This window comes from Nematolebias whitei, chromosome 12, assembly GCF_014905685.2.
Source record: "Nematolebias whitei isolate Nwh7 chromosome 12, NemWhi1, whole genome shotgun sequence".
Lineage (NCBI taxonomy): Eukaryota > Metazoa > Chordata > Actinopteri > Cyprinodontiformes > Rivulidae > Nematolebias > Nematolebias whitei.
In genome coordinates, this window is record NC_056509.1 from 44,887,378 (window position 1) to 44,911,421 (window position 24,044).

Consider the following 24,044-nt stretch of genomic DNA (forward strand, 5'->3'; position numbering starts at 1 on the left):
GATGGATGGATGGATGGATGGATGGATGGATGGATGGATAGATGGATAGATAGATATTTAAATAAATGTATGGATGGATGGACGGATGGATGGATCAACAGATGGACAAATGGATTGTTGGATGGATGGACAGATGGGCAAAGAGATGGATGGACAAATGGATTGTTGGATGGATATTTGAATAAATGTATGGATGGATGGCTATTTGGATGGGTGGGTGGGTGGGTGGATGGATGGCTCAATGGATGGACAAATGGATGGATGGATGGCTATTTGGATGGGTGGGTGGGTGGATGGATGGATGGACAGATGGGCAAATGGATGGCTCAATGGATGGACAAATGGATGGCTATTTGAATGGGTGGGTGGGTGGATGGATGGATGGACAGATGGGCAAAGGGATGGATGGACAGATGGACAAATGGATGGACAAATGGATGGATGGATGGCTGTTTGGGTGGGTGGGTGGATGGATGGACGGATGGACAAATGCATGAATGGATAAATGGACAAATTGATGGTTGGACAAATGGATGGATGGATGGATGGACAAATTAATGGTTGGATGGGTGAATATTTAGATGGATGCATGGATGGATGGCTGGGTGGGTGGGTGGATGAATGGATGGACAAATGGTTCGACGGATGGACAAATGCATGAATGGATAAATGGACAAATTGATGGTTGGACAAATGGATGGATGGACAAATTAATGGTTGGATGGGTGAATATTTGGATGGCTGCATGGATGGATGTATGATGGATGAGCAAACTGACAAAATAATATACTTAGCTAATGTTTCTTATTAGTGTTTGTGTATGTGGCAAAAAAAAAAAAAGTTCATAAAACTTTTTTAATTAAAGAAAACCATTTTTAAAACTAGTTCACAAAAGATGAATCAGTTTTTAAATATTTATATTAAAGTTAATTAACTGATCCACACAATCATTGTCTTTCTTTTGTAACTTGTATGTCTTTTTATTTTAAATTAATTAGCTTCATATTAAATCAACCAACTGTGGCTGAAGTGTTTAACTTTTAATATAAATCTGCGAAACCTTTCAAAGTCATTTCAACCATTTTAACGGTGAACCAGCAGGAGGACACAGGTTGTCTTTGACGTCCGTCCTCACGTCTCCGTGTCTCTGTTTGTCTAGTAAACGGCGTCCCATGGCCACAGGAGCCTGGTTGCAGGAACAGCCACACCTTTAACTGTCGCATGTTGAAGAGGCCGCCGGACGAGGTGGACTCGGAGAACATGGAGGCCCGGCAGCAGTATGAGATCATGCAGTGTTTCACCGTGTCCCAGCCGCGGGCCCTGCAGGAGGAGGGGGACGGTACGTGTAGTCGGAACACAACCTGCAGGCCATTCCTTCAACCAGTTCTAGAATACTTTTATCTACATATGTATGTGCTGCCAAAGTATCGATTTTAATCAGAACGTTAATGTTTTGGAGGGAATTTTCCACTAGAATGAACTTTTCAAACAACCGTAGCTGATGGTAAATGTGAAGAGATTGTTTCACCACTTACCTTTGTAAATTATTTAAAATAACATCTAGATATAAAATATGCGCACGGCTCTCGTTCAGAACATTTTGAACCCCTGATTCGGACATTCATGGCACTTTTTTATTAATAATCAAAGTTTTTTTTTTTTGTCCAAATTATCTTATTACGTTTTGCTAAACTTAACAAGAACCTGGAGCTAAAACCTCCACATTTATTTCTTATTTTCTCCTAAAAACGAAGCTCGTCTAGATGTTTTTAATAGTTTTTGAGAGCATTCCTTTGTTTTAGTTGTTCTCATTTCCGTGTCACTCTCTGAATATGTTTTTGTGCTGAGTAAATATAATATTTTTAAATATTTTTCAGTGTTAAAATAACAAAGTCCACCTTGGGCCTCTCTCTAAAACTTAAATAAATAAATGTTTTCAGATCCTGCCATAACTCTTTTGTTTTTTCCCAGTTTCTTGTCTGTTTCTCAGGAATTAATCCAATTTAGAAAAATATTTGTTTCAGTGCACAAAAAAATAAAACATTTATGATTTTTTTCCCGTTACGTTATTTATTTTTTCGCTCAAATTCCTTTGCGTTTCCGTGATTGAAAATTTTTAAACTAGTATTAACGTTTAGATATTACCCTTTCACAGCTTTTCATTCTCTCTTGCCTCATCAGCAGATTTTTGGAGGACATATCAAATATTTTGAACTCCTTTGGTGCAGCGGCCTTGATAAATAGTGTTTTGTAGTTTCTGCATTGCAGATTTTTGTCTCTTTAACTCAGTGGGCTTTAAGTCATTTTGATAAGAGCTGGCCTTGTGGGTTGTTGCTCTTCCTTCCTGTCCGTGAATTCAGTTTGCTTTTTCTTTACTTGGTTAATATGGCGACCCCTGAAGAGGGAACAGCTAAAGAAACCGTCTTAAAACATACATTTTGAATTTAGGATTAAAACCTCAGCTTCTATTATTTTTACGGTGGGTGAAGTAAAGGATGGATTTGAGATTCTCGAGTTCTCGTCCACTCCCAGAGTTCATAGAATTTAATTTTTTTTCCCCACTGAATCTGTATGCGTTTGTTAAAGGACTTTTCAAACAAAGAGGACTATAACTGATTAAATCTGACAGATACTGAGATCATTTTTGGTGTTGGTGGCTAAGAATCATTAACAACACGCTGACGAGTCCGTTTTTAAGACTTGGCCATTACCTACTGACGTCAACAGCAGTGGTGGACGGTAACAAAGTACATTTGCTTGAGTACTGTACTTAAATACATTTTCTGAATATCTTTACTGGAGTGTTTGTGTTTTTGGGAACTTGTGACTTTCTCTCCACTGCGTTTCTATAGAAGCTTCTTGTTCCTTTTGGCTCAGCTTTGTAATCCACTGTTGCTGTTTTCCTTTCCTTAAATGCAGCTGGCCACTTGTTGATTCAGGTTTTATGCCAGAGTCATCTGTGCAGAACGTTCATTGTTTTGTAAGCTTCTTTAAGTATTGCAGTACTTTCAGTTATCAGCGTTGCCGTTAATACATGCACTTTTACAGACAGACAGTGCGGTGTATGAATACTGAAGCTGAGGAAAAGACTAAATGTGCGTCATCTGTTGGGATTTCCATGATTTTCCACAAACATGTAAAATGCAGAGAATATATTATTTTGTAGTTTACAGGTTTTATTGAGGCATGTGGTGTTGGAGTGGTTCTACATGTCAATACATCATCAGGTGGTTTCATAGAGTTAAGATTCTGTAAAATCACTCAAAACAATACAGCAATGTACTCATGTTTGGAAAATATAATTAGTACTTTTAAATACTTGAGTGTTTTTTAAATGCATGCACTTTTGAATACTTAAGTATTTTCAAAAGTAAATACTTCAGTACTTTAAATTGCGTAAACTTTTCACTGAGCAACGTGTAGTTGAGTAAGATTTGACCGTGAGTACTTTTACTTAAATACTAGAATTGAGTACTTTGTCCACCACTGGTCAACAATGTGTCTGTTAGCAAAATATCTCATGAACCCTTGGACATATTTTAATGAAACTCGGCAGTAATCATTGAATGTTCATCTAAAACTCATTAACATTTGTTCTAGGAGGAGCACTTCCAACATACCGTAATTTCTAGACTATTGAGCGCACCTGAATATAAGCCACGCCCACTAAATTAAAAATAAATAAATATATAGGCCACACTTGTTTATAAGCCGCAGGTGTCCACGTTGTAACATGAGATATTTACACAGACATAGTTTGAAACTTTTAAATAAATATGTACCGGTAACGTGCACAAATATGAACAGTAAATGTTTTTTTCTGAACGGTGCCTGTAACACGTTTGGTTAAATAAATGAATAAATACAGTAGCCTACCAGGAAACGTCACTGAACACCATCTTCATCTTCCTCCTGCGCACTAAAACCACTAAAGTCGTCTTCTTCAGTGTCAGGATTGAACAGACTCAGAAAAACTTCATCACACGTCCCCGGCCTCTTTCATTGTCGCTCTTAATGTCACTTTCGTGGCGAGGGAAAATTTACGATTTGCTTTGATTTACAATTCGCACTTATTTCAAGTGGCTACAAATACTTCGCTGTGTACAAGAAGGGGGGGATGCTCCTGCAGGGAGGGGAGGAGGGTTCTGTAATTTTTTTTGGTCAGATTTATTTTTTAACCGTTATTTATACAAGTGTAGTCTCATCGAGTCACGAGGACCAAACCCCCAAAGCGACATGTATTGGGCAGCTCTGTGAGCCCCCAGGTTCGATGAAGCTAAATGTTTTGGTGGCAGGAAGCTCGTTAGCCCGTCAAAAAAAAAAAAAAAATCCATTAATTCGCTGCAGCGTTGTATAAACCACGGCGTGTGAAAAAGTAACGTTTTATAGTCCGGACATTACGGTTCTTTGAGTACGTCTAAATCTTTGTCACTAATTGATGGTGTCTAACCTGTCTGTCTGTTAGCTAAATGTCTCAGGAACCACTGGGCAGATGTGAAGCAAGTAATCTTCTAAAGCTCATTCATATTTGGAGTCAACCTGATTCAAGATGGCCGTCGCAAAAAGTGATAAAACAAAAGTGGAACGTAGAGAAATATGTTGTGGTAGTAGCTGAGAGTCATGAATGTCAGTGTTAATTATGTGCTGAACACGGATTACTCACATCTATTCATCCTTAATGTTAAGTAAACAACTTATATTATATTTAGAACTGTATTTTTGTAGCCCTTCCCCCCCCACAGGTAAAATATTTGTCATGATTTATTTATTTTTTTAAATTTTTATAGACCTGCAGAGCTGCTTGATCTGCATCGCCTGTCGGATGCCTCGCGCTCAGCCTGTCAGCACAGAGTCCTTTATTACGAAGCAGGACCCCACAGGTAAAATAAACACGTTCAGGGTTTTTTCATACAGTCCAGAAATGACTGATATTTTATCTTTGCACGGATGAACTCTGAAATATGGATAGAAAATGTCTAAAATGGCAACAGGTCATGTTGAAAATCCATCATCATGTGTGCGATCATAATCTGACATTTGATGATGCTTTCATGAAATAATAAAAACCAACGGCGCTGTTCAAATCTCGCAAGTTCATCTAATTTTAAAACCATAAATCCGCACATTTTATTGAGAAGACAGTATGGCAGTCCTGAAAAGAACGGCATTTAAACTGTGTTTTGCAGGTCTGGGTATGTATAGAACAAAAAACAATGCGTGGTTAAACATTGATGTTTTACAGATTAAACTACATACTGAACTTTCTAAAAATTAAATATCCAGCATTTGTAAAAAAAAAATTCTTAAACAAGAAAAGTCTTTTTCCTTGACGACTATATAGAAGATGAAACTTGAAGTCTACATTAGCATCATATTCCACTCAGGTTGTCAGTGCCTATAAATTGAAATAATGTCTGCGAATTTAAAAAAAGTAAAACATTTAAGTGTAATATTTCCTAAAAGCTAAATTAAAACAGCAGTATTTAAGTATAAAAATAAATATTTATTGCACTCCGTAGTGTTTCATTCTCACAGAAGGCGTTAGAAATCCAACTAAATTGAAAAAAACAAGAAAAGAAAAACGTTTAAGGAAAAAATAACCAATTTACATTTCACATGCACACTCTATTGTACAAACAATTAATTACAGAGAATTTCCTGACATTTTGACCTCAAAAGTGGTTCAAAAATGGACTTAAAGTCTAATAAACTGACTTAAAAATTTGAACTTTTTTTTTTAATTCAACTCGGAGTTGAATGCAAACCGTTTGGAAAAGTATGATTAAATTGGACGTCTATCCTTGAAGGATGTAATTTTTCATCTACCTGCACACATCTACTAAAGATCTGCTCATATTTGACATGCAAACATTTCCATCCAAGAGGGCAGAAAACCGATTTAACTTTAAAAATTCCATTAAAAAAGGCTAAACTTTGGAGGATTTTTAGAAAGTTTTTCACAGACTTTTTGTAAAGATCTCGGCGTGAATCTGTGCAAGTTACTGCAGTTGTTGTTGAAATCAGTGCAGGCTGATCTTTTGTGTGTCTGTGTGCGGTCCTCTAATCCAGGGAAGATCATCTCCATAGAAACGAGCGCTTTGCGAGCCGGCCCGGCAGGCCGGCCCGGCTGGGAGGACTTGGTCAGGAAGTGCATCTACGCGTTCATTCAGCCGCAGGGCAAAGAGCCCTCCCACGCCAAGAAGCTGCTGCAAGACGGTGAGCGGCCAGAACCGACGGATCCATTCCATCAAGAAGAAAACATTCACTTCATTTTGGTGTATCTGTGCCATTATGACAGCTTTAACTAAATGAACTCTTCCAGCTTCGGCTGTTACGTTTAAAGATGGCCTCTATGACGCTGAGGTTTGTAGAGCAGAAAGATAAAGTGAAGCAGAGAAGCTGAAGACCAAAGAATGAAATCTGAACAAATGTGCTGAAGAAGCTGAAAATTCAATTAAATTCAGTTTATTTATAAAGCGCCAAGTCACAACAGAAGTCATCTCAAGGCACTGAACAGAAAAGAGATGATAAAGCTAAAAGAAGCAGAACACGAGCTGAAACCAGCAAAATACTCGCTACAAGTCAAATTTAATAAAAGGCTCACCAATATTATTTCTAAAAGTAATAAAAAGCAAACTAAAAGCTAAAAACAACAAAAGTCAAGGTAAAAGTGTCAAAGGGCCAGCTAGGTTAAATGTATAAAAACATAGCTAAAGGTACCAAAAGGCTAGCTCGAAACTAAAAGTGTCAAATGGCTAGCTAGAACCTAAAAGTAGCTAAAGATATATTTTTTAAAAATAGCTTCAATGTACTGGTAGCAACCGATAGCTAAAAGCCAAAAGAAGCTAAAAGAATGTGCTAAAACCTAGATTTGGAAAAATGCGAGACAAGATTAGCAAAAGGCTAGCTCGAAGCTAAAGGTATCAAAGGCTAGTTTGATGATAAAAGTAGCAAAAGGCTAGCTAGTAGTTAAAGGTATCAGGCTAGCTTTAAGATAAAAGTAGCAAATGGCTAGCTACAAGCTAATGTTATCAAAATTTTACCTTGAAGCTAAAGGTAGCAAAAGACTAGCTAGAAGCTAACTGTATCAAAAGGTTAGCTAGAACCTAAAAGTGGCAAATGGCTAGCTAGGACTTACAAGTAGCTAAAGATATTTAAAAAAAATAGCTACAATGTACTGGTGGCAACCCGATACCTAAAAGCCAAAAGAAGCTAAAAGAATGTGCTAAAACCTAGATTTGGAAAAAATGCGAGAAAGGGGTAGCAAAAGGCTAGCTCGAAGCTAAAGGTATCAAAGGCTAGCTTGATGATAAAAGTAGCAAAAGACTAGCTAGAAGCTAAAGGTATCAAAGGCTAGCTTGAAGATAAAAGTAGCAAATGGCTAGCTACAAGCTAATGGTATCAAAAATCTATCTTGAAGCTAAAAGTAGCAAATGGCTAGCTAAAAGCTAAAAGTTGCAGAACTATAGCATAAATGGAGAAAGTAGCAGAACACAGAATCACAGCAAGTTTTCTGAAGCAGATTTCAAACGTTTTTAACGCAGTTCAAGAGATCTCTCTATTCATTTTGGTAAAATACTTGTTAAAAAAAAGGGTAAGTATTTTGAAAAATATAAATGTTGCATAAGATATAGCAGCCATTGCTCAATTGAACTTGACGTTTTGATTTATGCGTGGCAGCACACACTTTTTCGAAGAAAATATTCAAAATATGGACTAATGTAAATAAACATGAAAACAATGTTGTGACTCTTGAATTCCCACTTTAATGGAGGACTGATGATGAAAACACAAAACACGAATCAGTTGTGTATTTAATCTTTTTTTGGGTGTTTTCTTGTTCTTTTCCTCAGTGATGACTCATGGCACCGCTGTCAGCCCGCTGTACCATTTCACGCTAAGTGACGGCACGACGCTCAGCGCTCAGACCCGCTGCAAGTTCTGCTGCCCCCCCAACCCTGACGTTCAGCCCTTCATTATGGGCATTCACACTATTGACAGGTGCTGTTTCAGACAAACGTACACAAACAGTGATGCACGTTTTTGTAAATGTAACTCTTAAATGATGATATATTGTAGCTCTTCTGTGTTTCTGTAGTCTGGGTTGCATTTTCAGGTAATGCATTCTTGTCAGAAGGTGTTTGAATTTAAATGCTAAGCTAATTTAGGATAAACGTTTTCCATGGCGTAGCTCGTTTTTATCACCTGTCTGTAGGTTTGTCAGCAATTGAATTAACACTGAGCTGTTCTAAACATAAGATTGCTTGTATATCTGAACAAATTGAAGATATTTCCAGTTGTAAGCTGATGCAATTTTGCAGAATGTGTTTGTAAATACAGTTATTGATTTATTGTCCCGTTGATAAATTATACGCCCGTTGAACACCAGACATAATGGGATCGTTTCTAATTACCTAAACTTTCTTACCCCGCCCATAACTTCTGATCCACTAAAGATAATTTTACAAAACTTTATACATAATGCATCATCACCAGATGGAGCGTCTCATCCTTTTTCATCACCCCAGCTCCAAGCTCAAGGTCACAAATCAAGGTCAAAGTCACATCAAGATCTTTGCTTGCCCCGTCCTTCTGATTCACTCAAGATTATTTAAAGAAATTCGATACACATTTGTTCCACCACTAAACAGTGTATTACGTAGTCTTTTCATCACCCCAACTTAAAGATCAAGGTCACAAGTCAAGGTCAAAGGCTTTTTCTTGTCCGGGCCATTGCTATAGAACTCTGTCAGCGGGCGTATAATGTGCCATATGCAATAATCTTGTATTTCTTTTCTTGTAATTTCCAGTTCTTAGAAAGAAAATCAAATGTATTAAATCTAATTGGCCTCCTGAATTTATAGTAAAAATTTAGTTGTTGCTAGAAACAATATCTAAATAAGGTGGATTAAAAAAAACAACTCTTGTTCATCCTCCTTGGGATTTATTTATGAACAAAAGTTCTACCCTTTTATGGGGGAAAAAGAAGAGCTGAACTCGTCTCAAACGCTTCAGTCTGGCTGTGCACGTTCCATGCTGTGCTGCTTCCTCAAGTTAAAGGGTTTTACTGTTCTTGTCTCTCCCAGGGAACACAACACTGCTAGCTCTCAGGAAAACACTAACCCCAGCCTTCCACCGACCCCCAACAGTATTGCTCAGACTCCCTCCCGATCCCCTTCGCTCCCTCCAGGCAGCAACTCGAATCAAGGCGCCGTACCGCTCGCAACCTCAAGCCTTCATACCAACAACAGCAACGCCCCCTCCCTCGGACACAGTCCAGCCACACCCACAGGCTACCTGACCACCTGTCGGACAAACGGTTCCCCCCAGGTGAACAGTCTCTCTCCTCTCAGCAGTCCACACACAGCCACCTCTACCTCTTTTATGTCACCCAGGATGCCACGGACTAGTCCTGGGTTAGGGGGGAGCCCTCGGGTGCCGGGGAACCCCTTCTCTCCCTCTACGCCGGGTCTCCAATCCCCAGTGGGGACTTTGAGTAGTGGGGGATGCCTCACTAGGCGCCACTCCGGTGGTGATAGTTATACTGGTGCAAATGGTGGATCATCAGGGTCTTTCCATGGACTTCAGAGACAAGCCAGTGCACCCACCGGCTCCTCAACCCGGCCACCATCAACAAAACCCTCAGAGGCAGAAGATGGGGGGGAGGACTCTGCTAAATTCCCCCTTCCTTCTGCCTCACATCTGGGTAACACCAGACATAACCAGCTCCTGGACAGCAGTGGGACAGGAGTTGAATCACTCAACAGCATCCACTGCACCTCATCACCTCATCCTCTGAACCCCTCCCCTGTTCCTCAGTGCCCCGCCTCTCACAGCAGCCTGACGGAACGACACAAGATCCTGCACAAGCTGCTGTTGGACAGCAGTCCAAACGACGCCTCCACCGCCGCTGAGGAAGGATTAAACAAAAACGACGTTGAGATCAAGAAGGAGCCGCCTGCCAGTCCGGCTCTGAGCACAGCGCCTCACAAGCCCGGCTCCAGAGAACCGCAGGACCACCAGCTGCTCCGGTTTCTTCTAGACACGGACGAAAAGGTGGCTGCTGCTGTTAAAGCATTAAAATGTACTTTAGGACAGCGTCTTTAAATAAAGTTTGTTTTTAAAGGATTTGGGGGATCTTCCGCCTCCATCGGCTCTGAGCCTTCAGACGGTTCGAGTGAAGGTGGAGAAGAGAACCAGTGGCGATGGACTGGCCTGTTCCGGTTCAACCGTTGCAGCTGGAGGAGCGGGCAAACCAGCAGGCGTCTCCTGCAGCCCGGCTTGCATCAGCCCCAAATCGAGTCCCGATCAACACATCGGAGAGAACCGCCGAGACAGCAGAGACTCCACGGTACAGTCGCAGCAGACAGACATTTTTCTAAATCTTATGTGTTTGTCACTAGGCCTGTCACGATAAACAATAAATCAATTAATCGCATGATAAATGAAAATTATCGACCTCATTTTAATTTATCGGCTTTATCATTTCTTCGTGTCTCTCTCTTTCTACTGAAGACACCGGATGACAAAAGGCTCAACTCCGGTGTTCTCCACTGACCCCTCCCTTTCTCTTTTCTCTTTAAAATCTGTTTTAACGATCCAAAATCACGTTTTGGGATCGTTAAAAGCAGCTAAGCTACGAGCTAAGCTAACAGGCCGACCTCAGGAAAAAACCTCCGTCTTGTTGAAGCTCAAAAATTCACGGTTGAAACCCGTGCCTTCGTGTAAAAAGTTGTTTTTCTCTGCAAAAAGAAGCTGAGAACTTGTTTACTGATTTTTTTAATTAAAAGCTTTGTGTGAAAAATGCTATGCTAAAGAGCTCAAACCACACCGGGGGTCCACCATTTTGAGAACCAAAGAGAGACAACCCATGTCACGTCAAGAGACCGCCCTCCTATTTTTCTTAAAGATACGCTGCTCGCTCCCTAATTATTCGCTAATTATTAATTATTATCAAATTTCAAACAATATTATCGTTTATCGCAATAATTTCTGAGACAATTAATCGCCCAGCTAATTTTTTTTATCGTGACAGGCCTAGTTGTTGCACCTTAATTTTTCTTTAGCTGCATCATTTCTTTGCCCATCTCCACTCACATTGTCCCAGCCTCACCCTGCTTTTGGCTAAACTGAAACCTGGTAGTGTGCATCCTTACCAGGCACACTTTAACCAAACACATAAACATCAACTGGATCAAACTGAGCTGATCTCTGTTTTAACTGGGTCCAGTTAGTCACTACGGTCTGAAGATAAATATGACTTATTCCTCTGTGCAGTGAGAGAAAGAAAACTTTACACATAGATGGGAATGTTTTTGTGTTCAGCTGTGATGCAGCATTGAGTGACCAGACAGCAGCTGTAAACAAAGTTAAACGTTTATTTTCTTGGACTTTGGGTCCACTGTAGGTTTAGTTACCGACTCGAGCCTTTAAACTCATTGGCTTTTGATCTTTTCTCTCCCCTTCTCTCGTTTGCTGCTCCCCTTTCTCTCTCTTTACCACATTCTTTAAGTGTTCACATGTTTTTACAGTATTGCACCACTCTCTCCTTCCTGCCCTTAGATATCAGTTGGACCTGTTGATAAGGACCCTCTCAACCAGCTTCTGCCGGGCCTCAGAGGGTCGCTCGGGGCCAGTCAGGGCAGCAAGGATTCAGTAAACCCCGGAGGAGGACTTCAGTCTCCAACCTCCCAGCCTCCAGCTCAGCTCCAGTCCCCCGTGTCTCAGCTGCAGTCCCCACTGTCCCAGCCTCAGTCTGTTCCCCAACTCCAGTCCCCGTCGCCTCAGTTCCACCCCACCTCCCCCCTCAAACTACAGTCACCGAATCACCTCCAGCCAGGCGAGGCCTGCACTCCTTGCAGTGTAAATGTGAAGAGGGAGCCTCCTGGGACCCCTAACAGAGGTACTTTGTCATCTCATCAACAAGGGGATTTAGTATTTCTCGTAAAACACACAAAACCATTTGCTCAGGGGGTGTAACGCTGCTGGTGGGCTTTTGAGCTGCCGTGTTGTCTTTTGCAAAGACAAAACACACGTTCATGCCAAACAGTTCAGCAGGTGTGAGGCTAAAATGATGATAAACCAAAACTAAAAGACCTGCAGACTGAAGTGTTCTGTGCTCATCTACAGTGCATGTTAGCATCCTGCTGTCGCCTGGTGGCAGTCTGATGGTTACGTTGATGGTGATGATGGTACCATTTTGTTTTGTTGTGAGGAAAGAAATAAGACTCACAATGGAACACAATTTGCTTTGAGTTAAGATAAGTTAAGTGTTAAGATATTGAAATGTTCCCTGTACATTTTGCACACACTCTTTGCATTGTAAGCTTTTGAAAAATAATACAATTTGTTGTCAGCTCCTCTCTGTTCACAAATCAGCATTCAAACAATACATATTGTCATTTTTGAAGGCTTTGCTGTTTTAAGTTTTTTAGGACTGCGCATGCATCCATGTCCAATAATTACAAGTGCTGGTCATAAAATTAGAACATCATGAAAAAGTTGATTTATTTCAGTAATTCCATTCAAAAAGGGAAACTTGTATATTATATTCATTCATCACACACAGACTGATATATTTCAAATGTTTATTTCTTTTAATGTTAATGATTATATAACCCCAAATTCAATATCTCAGAAAATTGGAATATTTTGAAAATATTCAATATTGAAGACACCTGGTTCCACACTCTAATCAGCTAATTAACTCAAAACACCTGCAAAGGCCTTTAAATGGTCTCAGTCTAGGTCTGTAGGCTGCACAACCATGGGGAAGACTGCTGACTTGACAGTTGTCCAAAAGATGACCATTGACACCTTGCACAAGGAGGGCAAGACACAAAAGGTCATTGCTAAAGAGGCTGGCTGTTCACAGAGCTCTGTGTCCAAGCACGTTAATAGAGAGGCGAAGGAAAGGAAACAATGTGGTAGAAAAGTGTACAAGCAATAGGGATAACTGCACCCTGGAGAGGATGGTGAAACAAAACCCATTCCAAAATATGGGGGAGATTCACAAAGAGTGGACTGCAGCTGGAGTCAGTGCTTCAAGAACCATCATGCTCAGACGTATGCAAGACATGGATTTCAGCTGTCACATTCCTTGTGTCGAGCCACTCTTGAAAAAGAGACGGCATCAGAAGTGTCTCGCCTGGGACTGCTGCTGAGTGGTCCAAAGTTATGTTCTCTGATGAAAGTAAATTTTGCGTTTCCTTTGGAAATCAAGGTCCCAGAGTCTGGAGGAACTGTGGCTGACCAACTTTATGGAGATTCAGATTTCATTTTCCAACAGGACTTGGCACCTGCACACAGTGTCAAAGCTACCAGTACCTGGTTTAAGGATCATGTTCTTAATCCACCAGCAAACTCGCCTGACCTTAACCCTATGGAAAATCTATGGAGTATTGTGAAGAGGAAGATGTGACACACCAGACCCAACAATTCAGAAGAGCTGAAGGCCACGATCAGAGCAACCTGGGCTCTCAGAACACCTGAGCAGTTCCACAGACTGATTGACTCCATGCCACGATGCATTGCTGCAGTAATCCAGGCAAAAGGAGCAACAACTGAGTATTGATGCTGAACATGCTCATACTTTTCATGTTCATACTTTTCAGTTAGTCAGCATTTTTAAAAATCATTTTTTTAAATTGGTATTGAGTAATATTCTAATTTTCTGAGATACTGAATTTGGGGTTTTCATTAGTTGTCAGTTATAATCATCAACATTAACCTCCTAGGACCTGGCATCCACATATGCAAGAGTCCAGGTCTTAGGAGGTTAAAAAAATAAACATTTGACATACAGTATATCAGTCTGTGTGTAATGAATGAATATAATATACAAGTTTCACTTTTTGAATGGAATTACTGAAATAAATCAACTTTTTCATGATATTCTAATTTTATGACCAGTACTTGTAAACGCCAAAGGTTAACAGCTCTTCCTTCATTAAAGACGACTTGCATAGCGTCATCTTTAAATCTTGTGATTTAAAGATGACGCTATGCAAGTCGTTTTTTTGGTACCGATCACATGATCAAGTTATGGGAGCTCCAGTAAGAGGAGAGAATGTCTCTTCACTTTGTTCTCCTTCAAATAGCAGACTTTAATTAACTTCCATCCATATTGATGAAGGATTTTCTATATAACACTTGAATGTTGACTGTCACTGCTTGATTGACATGCCATACTTTATTTACATTCAAAAGCTTTGCAGTAATGCTTTACTCTTTTTTTTTTTATATTATTATTTTTAAGCTTCTTTTTTTTTTGCAAACATGAGTTTCATCCATTCACTACTTGTAAAAATGGAGGGGTCCTAAAGAGTCCTAAAGGAGGAGGGAACATTGCGGAGACGGTGTCAGCTACTTTGTTAGAAACTTTATATATATAAATATATATATATATATATATATTTAAACCTCAGTTTTAAAAAAAGTGCTAAATAGTCATACTTTGTTGTATCTACATTTAAAATAATGCGATTTTGTTTAAAGTACCACCAAACAAAAACAATTAGGTGTTTTCTTTCTTATTTGAAAACATAATTTATTCAAAAATACATTTTTTTTCTGTGTTTAATGTAGTTTTTGTTGTTGCTGTTGTGCTTCACCTCTTCGTTGCAGGGCTGGGTGAAAACGGCCCGCCCTCCGGCTGCAGCCTTCAGACGCAGTCATCGTTCGAGTTCTGCAATCCTGCCACTCCAAGCCAACCGCAGGGCCAGGGAGACTCTTTCCAGACCTCCAAAGACAGCAGCCCTTTTCCTGAGGCTGAAGTTACCAACCTTTTTGGTTCAAGCACTGGTAACAGATTAGGACATTTATTTCAGAGCTTATTATAAACAAATTAAATAAACAGAGTTGTATGATTTAAACATCAACAGATGGCACTGATTATTCTAAAGTAGTACATTTTCTGTTTGACCACAGGCGGGTGAAAGCTTGAACCCTTACATAGCTGGTATTTTATTGTCTGTGTTATATTCAAGCAGATATTAGGATTGTTGTGTAATAATCTCTCATCGAGCTCTTCCAGTTAGATGAAACGTATGAAACTGTTTTTCAGGGCTAACCAAGATGGATGTGGGAGACTCCCAGTTCGAGCCTTTGACTCTGTCGGACACCTTGTCCTTCGATGGACTTGGACCTCCTTTACAGACCTCCTTAGCATCACCACAAGAGTGAGCATGACCGATCAGTTAACTGTTAGCACTCTGGTGTTTCTGGTCTAAAATATTTGGAGAGTTTTGTTTTTCTTTCTTTCTCTGAGCAGGCAGTGTGTGCCCTGTACACTGGATGAAGAGCTCGTCCCCCCGACCACACCTGAAGGCCGAAACGATGAGAAGGCTCTGATAGAGCAGCTCGTCTCCTTCCTCAGCGGGACCGACGAGAGCGAACTGATCAAACTGGACAAGGCCCTGGGCATCGACAAACTGGTACAGGTGAGTGGTTGAAAACCTGAGCGTGGGAGTTTTGGTCTCATAAAGAGCAAGACTTGAGTCAAGAAAGGATGAAGCTTTTGTTAGATTTGATTAGACTAAACCCATGGAAAGATTTGTTCAGGGAAATTAGAATTCCAACTGCATCGTACAGGTGGTGATAAAGAAGAACAGTTGGCAAATATAAATAATACACAGTAAAATAAATAATAAAATAATATACACACATATTTACATATTTAGCAGTAAATAATACTATTTAACCAGTAACTGGCTATTTTAAGGTGGTCGTGGCTGCTGCTCCTTCCCATCCTCCCATCTGTCCTGTTTCCCCCCCAGTGGGGAGTTGTACAGTCTGATGGCATGTGGAACACGGGAGTTTTTCAGTCCTGCATTTGGAAATAAGTTTTTTTTTTTTACTGAACAGGCTCCTCTAGTTGCTGATGACGGTGTGCAGAGAGGGTGACTGGCATCGTCCATAATGTCCAGCAGTTTGTCCATAGTCACCAGAGTCCATCCTCATGCTGACCACAGAGCCTGATGCTGCCCCCCAGCATACCACAGTGTAGAAAAGAACACTGGCAACCACAGACTGGTAGAGCATCCACAGGAGTATCCTGCAGATGTTAAAGTAGCCTCCTCGGGCAGTACAGCCTGTCCTGACCCTTCCTGTACTGATGGTCGCTGTGTGTCGTTCAGTCCAGTTTGCTGTCAAGCCACAGTCCAAGTTACTTGTAGGAGTCTAAAGCCTCCATCTCGGCTCCACTGATCAAAACTGGTCTTGTCCTTGGTCTGGACTTCCCAAAGTCAATAACCAGCTCTTTTTGTTTTTGAGGTGTTGAGTTGTAGATGGTTAGTGTGGCATTAGACAGCAAAGTCAGGCCCCTATACTCCCCTCTCCATCGTCCCTGATGGTCCCCAACGATGGTTGTGTCATCTATGGATGTCTGAACGTGACACAGCTCAGAGTTGTAGCAGAAGTCTGACATGCCCAGGGGGAAGAGAAGAGGGACCAGCATCGTGCCCTGAGGTGCTCCGGTGCACCTTTTGTTTCCTAAGGCACTTTATGGATTGTTGCAGAAGAAAGTTTAGCTCGATTCAACCCAGTTTAACCAAATAGTGAAAACTGAACAAAACATTTAAACATTTTAATTCAAACTGCTGAAATCTATATTTTTCTGCTTTAGTCTGTCCTGGATCACGTCTGTCTGCTGGGTAAAACGTTCCTGAGCCATCTGTCAGGCTGATCACAAGACTGAAGTCAATTTGGCTCATAAAGCTTAAAAATGAGCTTTATTTTAAAAAGTGACTCTAAAAACCATCAGCCTGAGGAGCTGAAATAATTTTGTTGTAAATTAAATGTTGCTTACATGATATTATGAGCCGTTTTCAACCCGTTCAGTTTTTATTTTAATAGTTAATAAATGCTGAGAATGAGGTGTGTTATCAAAGTGCTGTCATAATAAATGTTGTTTTGCTGCACGTTTAAGATTTTTAGTTTCCCTTTCAGTGCAGTTTGGACAAGTTCCACATACTTGGAGTCATAAGTTGGTGTTGGGCTACAAGAATAAATCAAAACAAAGAAAGATGTTTTGCATTAATAATTATTAATTGCATTAATTAATGTTTTGCAACATCCCGTTTTAGGTTGAATTGTTTTCTCTTTGCAGTATTCAGGACAAGGCTGAACAAAAGCTGCCATGTGTACTTTTAGATACAGTTTAAAGAAATTAGCTAAAATGCTTTCAGACACCGTGTTTTATCTCTCAATCAAATAAATAGTTGCTTTTGATTTTCCGTTATCCGACTCCCTTTTCCTTCTCCTTCCTCTTCGCAGGGTGGCTGCTTCGACCCATTCCCTCAAAGTTTCCTACCCCAGCAGCCTACTGCCACACCGGTTCCCATGGACCCCAAACCCTCCACCTTTACCCCCCAGTTCACGCCAGCCTCACAAGCTACATTTCCTCCAGAGCTGGCCACAGTGGGGCAACAGGGTCTGGGGTTAGGAGCCCCCCGTGGGGCGTTCCCGGTCGGTGCAGGGGCTGTCGGGTTGCGCCTGGGTATGACCAGACCGCAGGGAGTGGGCACCCAGGTCAGGGTGCCACCCAACCAGCTGCGCCTGCAGCTGCAGCAGAGACTGCAGGGCCCGCAGCAGGTAGTTTCTTCTGTACGCTTTATTTTCCTGTCCAACTTCTTCTGAGTACTTCTTTTTTTTTAACAAGTGAAGTATTAAAATGTTCATCTCAGTCAGGAATGACACTTTAATAATTGAACATTTGACACTTGATGCTGCTGATTTCTTGCCCATAAGCCTCCTCATTCATGCCCATCTGCTCACAGTGGACTTGTGTTCAGGTTGCTGTTTATTACCAGAGCAGCTGTTTTATAGAGCACTTCAAACACCCACAGGACCAAAGTGCTGTACAGTTCACAAAATACAACAACAAACTACACCTTACTTATATTATTATTATTAGTGTTTATCTTAGAGCCTTATACACCGTTTAATTTTTTAGTTATATCTTATATTTTTGCTATTTTGGGGTGTAACTGGGACCTTGAGTGCACGGTTTCATTCCACCTCATGTGATGCAAATGACAATAACCTTGAAAAGTGGGTTATAACTTTTGTAACTTGTATAGTTTTAGAAAATGTAACTTTTATTGACGTTCCCTCCCCCTCTAAATGGAGATCTTCAGTTTCTTCAAAAACTTATCTGGCATCAACTTAAGCGTACTGCTCTGTATTTTTCTTATGCTGGTTTATATTTTTTATATATATTTTAGTTTTAAGCTGCTGATTCGCTAACTTTAACCTTTTGCCAGTGTTTTGTTAGCTGTATCGTTCAGCTACCGTTCTGCTTGTTTTACCTCGTCTTCTGATTGTTCACACTTTAGTCGTTCTTGTTTTAACTTGAAGCTTCTGAAGCAAGTTTCAGTCGTTCACGCTGTACTTTCACAGGAACTTCCCGTTGTTTGAGCATCTGTTTTACTCGGTTTAACACACAATTACAACTCGTTTCTACCGTTGACCCAGCGCCTTTAATGTCTGCACTCACTACGGTACAGAACGCTTTGAAACATCGTGGGTGTGATTTATTCCCACATTATAGTGCTGTTAACAAAGCACCGGTTTCTTTTTCACAACAAGTGAAAAACAGAAGCGCACTCACTTTTCACAGAGTACTGAGGTTGTTGTTCTCTGCGTTAGACAGAATGATCATTAATTTCTCTCAACTTCCGTCATCTCTAACATTTAGCACATCTTATTTCCCGTGAGGCTCTCCAGTAATAAGATTTTATGTGTTATAATTGATGGTATCACTTCCTGTTTGCTTGTTTGTTTGTTTGTCACTCTCTGTCAGCTCCAGAACCGGCTGGCGGCCATGAATCTATTTCCAGGAGGAGCCCAACAAGTCAACAATGGGATCCGTCCGGAGGTTCAGCAAGCGCAGATGACCTCACAAGTGAGTCGGAGCGGCACCCACCGCTCTTATTACTTTGCAAACATTTTACGACTTCGATGACAGTCACGTTGTAAACAACCGCATTTTTATAGTAAGAAAAAATATAATGAACCGTGTTATCGTATTGTTTGGGCATGGACTTTGTTGGGTCATATTATGAGCTCTTTGTCTCGCAGTTTAGATCTTTAATTTAACGAGCATCATTTCCTGACGAGAATATTTATCAGCTGTTTGCAGGTTTAAGTTGAAATTAAAAGTAGTTGAAATTCAAACAAGTCCTTGTTATACGCCCGTCGAAAGGTAGACGTATTATGGGATAATCTCTTCCGATCCGCTCAAGATAATTGAACGAAACTTGATACACATATACACAACGTCAAGGTCACAAATAAAGATCAAAGTTAAAACAGGTCTTAGCTTGTCCAGGACATCGATGTAGATTATCGTTTTGTTGTGTAATCGTTTGTTGACGGGGTTATAATGTGCCATATACAGTACTCTTGTTATATTTTATTTTTGTGTCATAAAATGTCATAAAATAAACTTGCAACAAAGAAGGACGTTAAACTTGATATCCAGATATCGTTCAGGTCGCACCTCGTTTCATTTTTACTGTACATTTGGCGCCGTGTTTGAATATTTGTCCAACATCTGTCTGCAGCAGCCTCCTCTCAACGCCCAGATGCTGGCCCAGCGGCAAAGGGAACTTTACAGCATCCAGCACCGTCAGCGCCAGCTTTTCCAGCAGAAGGTCATGCTCATGAGACAGAACATGGCAGGCGCGCCGACCGGGGCCGTGGGACCCATTGGAACTGCCAGGGTCCCGAAGGTCCCACCCACCAAGTCTCAACAGCAGTTCACCTTCCCGTCTGGGTACAACCCGTTGACGGGAAACACCCCTACCTCACCGAGCCACTTCAGCCCCATGTCGGGGGGCCCTCCGGACAGCAAGCTGTCCGTCAGAATTCCTCTGAACAACCAGACGCTGATGGGCGGCCTGCAGTTCGACAGCAACGTAAACTCCTCGTTACAGCAGGGCCTCTTTCAGCAGTTCGGAGAGTCTGGTGAGTTTAAAACGACAAACTTTAAAGACGAAACTCGGTGACGTAAAAATACAAGTTCTGTTCTTTGCACCGTGTTTTCTGGACTGTTGGGCGCACCCGAATATAATCCGTGCCCACTAAATAAAATAAAATAAAAACTTACACATGTATAGGCTGTGCTTGTCTGCGGGTGTCCACGTTGCAACATGAGATATTTACACAGATTTTTTTTAAACTTTTACCTAAATATGTACCGGTAACACACACAATAAGTACAGTAAATGTTTTTTTTCTGAACAGTGCCAGTAACCTGGCTGGTTAAAAACAACAACAACAACAAAAATACAGTCGCCTACCAGGAAGTCATTGATATATATTTTTTTTGTTTAGCTTTATTTATACATGTAGTCTCATTTAGTCATGAGAACCCACCCCTCCAAGAAATTTCTAAAATTAAAACAAAACAAATTTCTTTTCCACTTCCTCCAAAAGTTAAGGAAGTTAATTTTAAAGTTCTAAATCACATCTACCCAACGAATGCCTTTATCAGATCTAGATTTAAGCTTGATACTGCTGCGTGTACATTTTGTAATAATGAATAAATCATCTTTTTTCCAACTCTAGTGTCTCTCCAGACTTTTGGAGCAGGATGTGGCTTCAGGCCCAGGGAATTGAACTGCCGGATCTGACCTTAACAATAATAACATTTGCTGTTTATTTTCAAAATTCTAAAATATAATTTTTAATTAATCACCTAATATTACTAGGAAGGGGTTTTGTTCATAAATGCATATTTTTTTAAGGTGAATCCTAATTTATGTCATTGGGAAAATTACCTGAAATCTTTTTGTGAGTCTCTTAAGTTGGTTAATTTATACTTAATTTAGCTTTATACTTTGATTAATAACTTTAATTTGATATAAACCTCTACATTTGTTCCTTGTTCATGCAATTATTATTGTTTTTTTGTGTGTGTTGTTTTTTTGTGTTGTATATATTTTTGAATGTATATAGCTCAACCTGTGAAAGTCATTTGATGCTTTGTTACTTTTTATTGCCTTGGATTGTTTGTAAATTTTGTTCATTTAAAAAAAAAAAAAAAAACCAAGAGCGATGTGTATTGGGCACCCGGGTGTGACGAGACTAAATGTTTTGGCAGCAGGGAGCTCGTTAGCCCGTCCAAAAAATATATATATATATTATATTGTTCAAAGCGTGTGGAAAAATTAGCAGCTTATAGTCCGAAAACTTTGGTAAACTTTGACTAACAGCAACTTAAACATTGTCCTTATTTTTTTTTTATAATGATTTTGACACTTTCATCCATCCTATTATTTTACAGGGTATAAAAATAACAATAAAAAAATTGTTTTTTGGACTTAGGTCATTAGAAGTAAAGACAAACGTCTAAAATCGTAGTGTATAAAATAAATCTAATAAAGAAAAAGGCTTCAAAGTCATTACTTTGGTTAAACTTTTAATGTATTTATTTATTTTCTTGTAGCTGTGGTCCAACAGGACCCTCCGTTTCCTCCTGAGATGAGCCCCACCAGCCCATTGTTATCACCTCAAAACTCCACTCCCCAGAGTCCTTTGCTTCAGCAGGCCCCGCCTCCTGGCTACCAGTCACCAGACATGAAGAGCTGGCAACAAACAGGCATGGGCAGGTAAGAGCCCGGCAATAATCGATGGACTCTTTAAATAATTTTTATTTAAGAGTCCAGTTTTTTTTCTGGGCTTCATTTGCTGACTGTATTTTTGCTTTCTTACAAAAAGTTTAAAAAGACTTTTTAAAAATATCCAGTTTCAACTAAACCTGAAACATTGAAGTGACAAAACAAAAGCGTTAAAAAAACTCGCATAAAAACAAGGCTGGAAGTACAGGAAAAATAATCTCATGTACTGCATGTACAGCTCTCTGAAACTGGCGCGAGTTGTTTAAAGTAAAACGAATCAAAGGCTGAATTAACAAGCGAAGCCTTTTAATCCCTCCTTTAGGTATAAGCTACAAACTTTGGTTGTAGGATAAAAACAAGTTTGATGAACGGTAAAGAAATGGGCTCATTAACGATTTCATTTAAATTTGGTGTAATGAAACTAATTTGTGCAGTTGACGTTTGAAGCAGTTGTGGTTGAAATATGTTGTTTTAAGGAGAACGATAAAGGAAAACGTCCCACGAGTGACTAAATAAACCAGACTCTGTTTGGATAGTGAAACAAATGGACTCTGTCAAATACGATTGTCACAGTTTCTCTCTTTGAAACTCACAACTAATGAGTTTTTATAGGTTTGTGGCAGTGGTGTACTCTACATTTTGTAGTGGGTATACTGTGTATAGAAACCAAAGTACACTGGTTAGTACGACGTAATCGTCAAGTCATTTTGATTTTTAAGCGTATTGAACATTTCCAAATTTCTCTGATGTTTATATTTGAATAAATGCACAACAAACTTTATACAACAGTTGGCTTTCTATTAAAAACATGTTATAGAATTTATAAAACAGTATCAAAGCAAAACGTGTTCAAGCATTAAGTACCAAGTACAGAATTCTACAATAATTCACTGGATAAATGAATGTAATGAACAAGCGCTGCATACAGATAGATTGTTCCGTAAGCGTTGAACGTATCAATGACTCAAGCCTAATGATGTGTCATGTATCATTGGGCACTTTTAAGTGGGTATACTGGAATTCTTAAGCTTTTCTAGTGGGTATACTCCGTGTGGCGTAGACTACACCGCTGGTTCGTGGGTCTGATCTGTTTCTCTGCCGCAGCCTGTTCAGTCAGTCGGGGCAGGGAGCAGCTCTGCCGTTCCCCCAGCAGGGGGTGTACAACAACATGAGCATCACCGTCTCCATGGGTGGAGGCTCGGACGGCGTCGGCTCATTACCTCCCATGGGACAGGCGGTCGGCCTGAGCACCAGTAACCTCAGCAACGCCAGCTCCGTGTGCAGCGACCAGCAGGTTAGCGAGGCCACATCTGGAGTGTTTTTGTGGTTTCTTGTTGCCGTCCCATCTGCTCCATGTGTTTGTTGATCGTCGTTTGTGCTCGTGGCTCTGCAGGTGCAGCAGGTTCAGGTGTTCGCAGACGTCCAGTGCACGGTGAACCTCGTTGGCAGCGACTCCTACCTGAACCAGGGCTCCATCGGAGCCACGGCCCCACAGAAGGGCCCCGGACCGCAGGGCTCCCATAACACGCAGGCCCAGCAGAAGAGCCTCCTCCAGCAGCTCCTCACTGAGTGACCCCCCCCACCCTCAGCCCGTCAGCTCTCCTGCTCCCGCTCACTTCAACGCTTCCTCCTCGGAGGTCGGCGCACCAGACCCATTGCTGTCTCTGTCTCACCTTTTTGGACGGACGGATGTTTGGATGGCCACGGAGTAAAGTCACAGAGAGGTGGCTGTCAGTGGAGTTCCGCAGCCTAACCACTTCTTTGCTGGGGGGGGGGGGGGGGGGGGGTGGTTGGGGGGCCGGTTGTTTTACCGCCCGGTACTTACAGAAAGTCAGAAGGAGCAGCAGTGTATTTAAACCTGCCTGTCTGATCTGTCTGACAACCTGTCTGTCTGCCTCAGCCTATTAAAGGCAGTGTTGTCTTGCTGCTCATGTCTCGGTGACCTACTTCCTGCTTCCTGACCCAAGAAAACTGCGACGTCATTGTAGATTTGCCAAGTTGTCGTCACGTTGAATCAGGGCCGACCTCGTTGTTTTATTCTTGTTTTTCTCGTCACGCTGTTGCAGCAGCAGTATCTTTGGAGTCGTGGGAGCGTCCCGCACCGCAGCACCTCTGGCTCTTTGTGTTGTTTGTTTGTTCTGTACCTGTCTCTCAGCGATGTGGGAATGTTTAAGGTTTCAGACCTCTGCGGCATTGTGGGATAGAAGCTCAGTATCAGCTGGTTCTGTGACTGTTTCTCTCTATCAGCTACGGTGCCTGGTGGAAGTGTGAGTTTTTTTTTTCCCCGAGCTCTGCTTCTTCTTCTTCGTCGTCTACGTGTTTTTCTATTCGGTTTTTATTTTTTTACGTTACGGTCGGATTGTTTAAAATCTTCTGCTCTCTTCGTCATCATCATCATCATCATCATCACGACCTTCAGAA

The 24,044-nt window shown here is 40.9% G+C and overlaps 1 protein-coding gene across 1 annotated transcript in view; it reads left to right on the top strand.

Moving 5' to 3' along the window:
* The window catches only part of ncoa1 (nuclear receptor coactivator 1), a 40,022-nt gene extending 16,687 nt beyond the window's left edge, over positions 1-23,335 (top strand). The window contains exons 6-21 of the mRNA XM_037685953.1: positions 1,160-1,339; positions 4,788-4,880; positions 6,070-6,216; positions 7,854-8,001; positions 9,087-10,056; positions 10,127-10,351; positions 11,563-11,902; positions 14,626-14,802; positions 15,065-15,179; positions 15,272-15,440; positions 17,275-17,592; positions 18,803-18,904; positions 19,566-19,968; positions 21,452-21,614; positions 22,728-22,917; positions 23,017-23,335. Coding sequence (XP_037541881.1) covers positions 1,160-1,339; positions 4,788-4,880; positions 6,070-6,216; positions 7,854-8,001; positions 9,087-10,056; positions 10,127-10,351; positions 11,563-11,902; positions 14,626-14,802; positions 15,065-15,179; positions 15,272-15,440; positions 17,275-17,592; positions 18,803-18,904; positions 19,566-19,968; positions 21,452-21,614; positions 22,728-22,917; positions 23,017-23,196 — 3,920 coding nt within the window. The 3' untranslated portion in view covers positions 23,197-23,335. The remainder of the gene's footprint in view (positions 1-1,159; positions 1,340-4,787; positions 4,881-6,069; positions 6,217-7,853; positions 8,002-9,086; positions 10,057-10,126; positions 10,352-11,562; positions 11,903-14,625; positions 14,803-15,064; positions 15,180-15,271; positions 15,441-17,274; positions 17,593-18,802; positions 18,905-19,565; positions 19,969-21,451; positions 21,615-22,727; positions 22,918-23,016) is intronic.
* Positions 23,336-24,044: the final 709 nt, after the last annotated feature.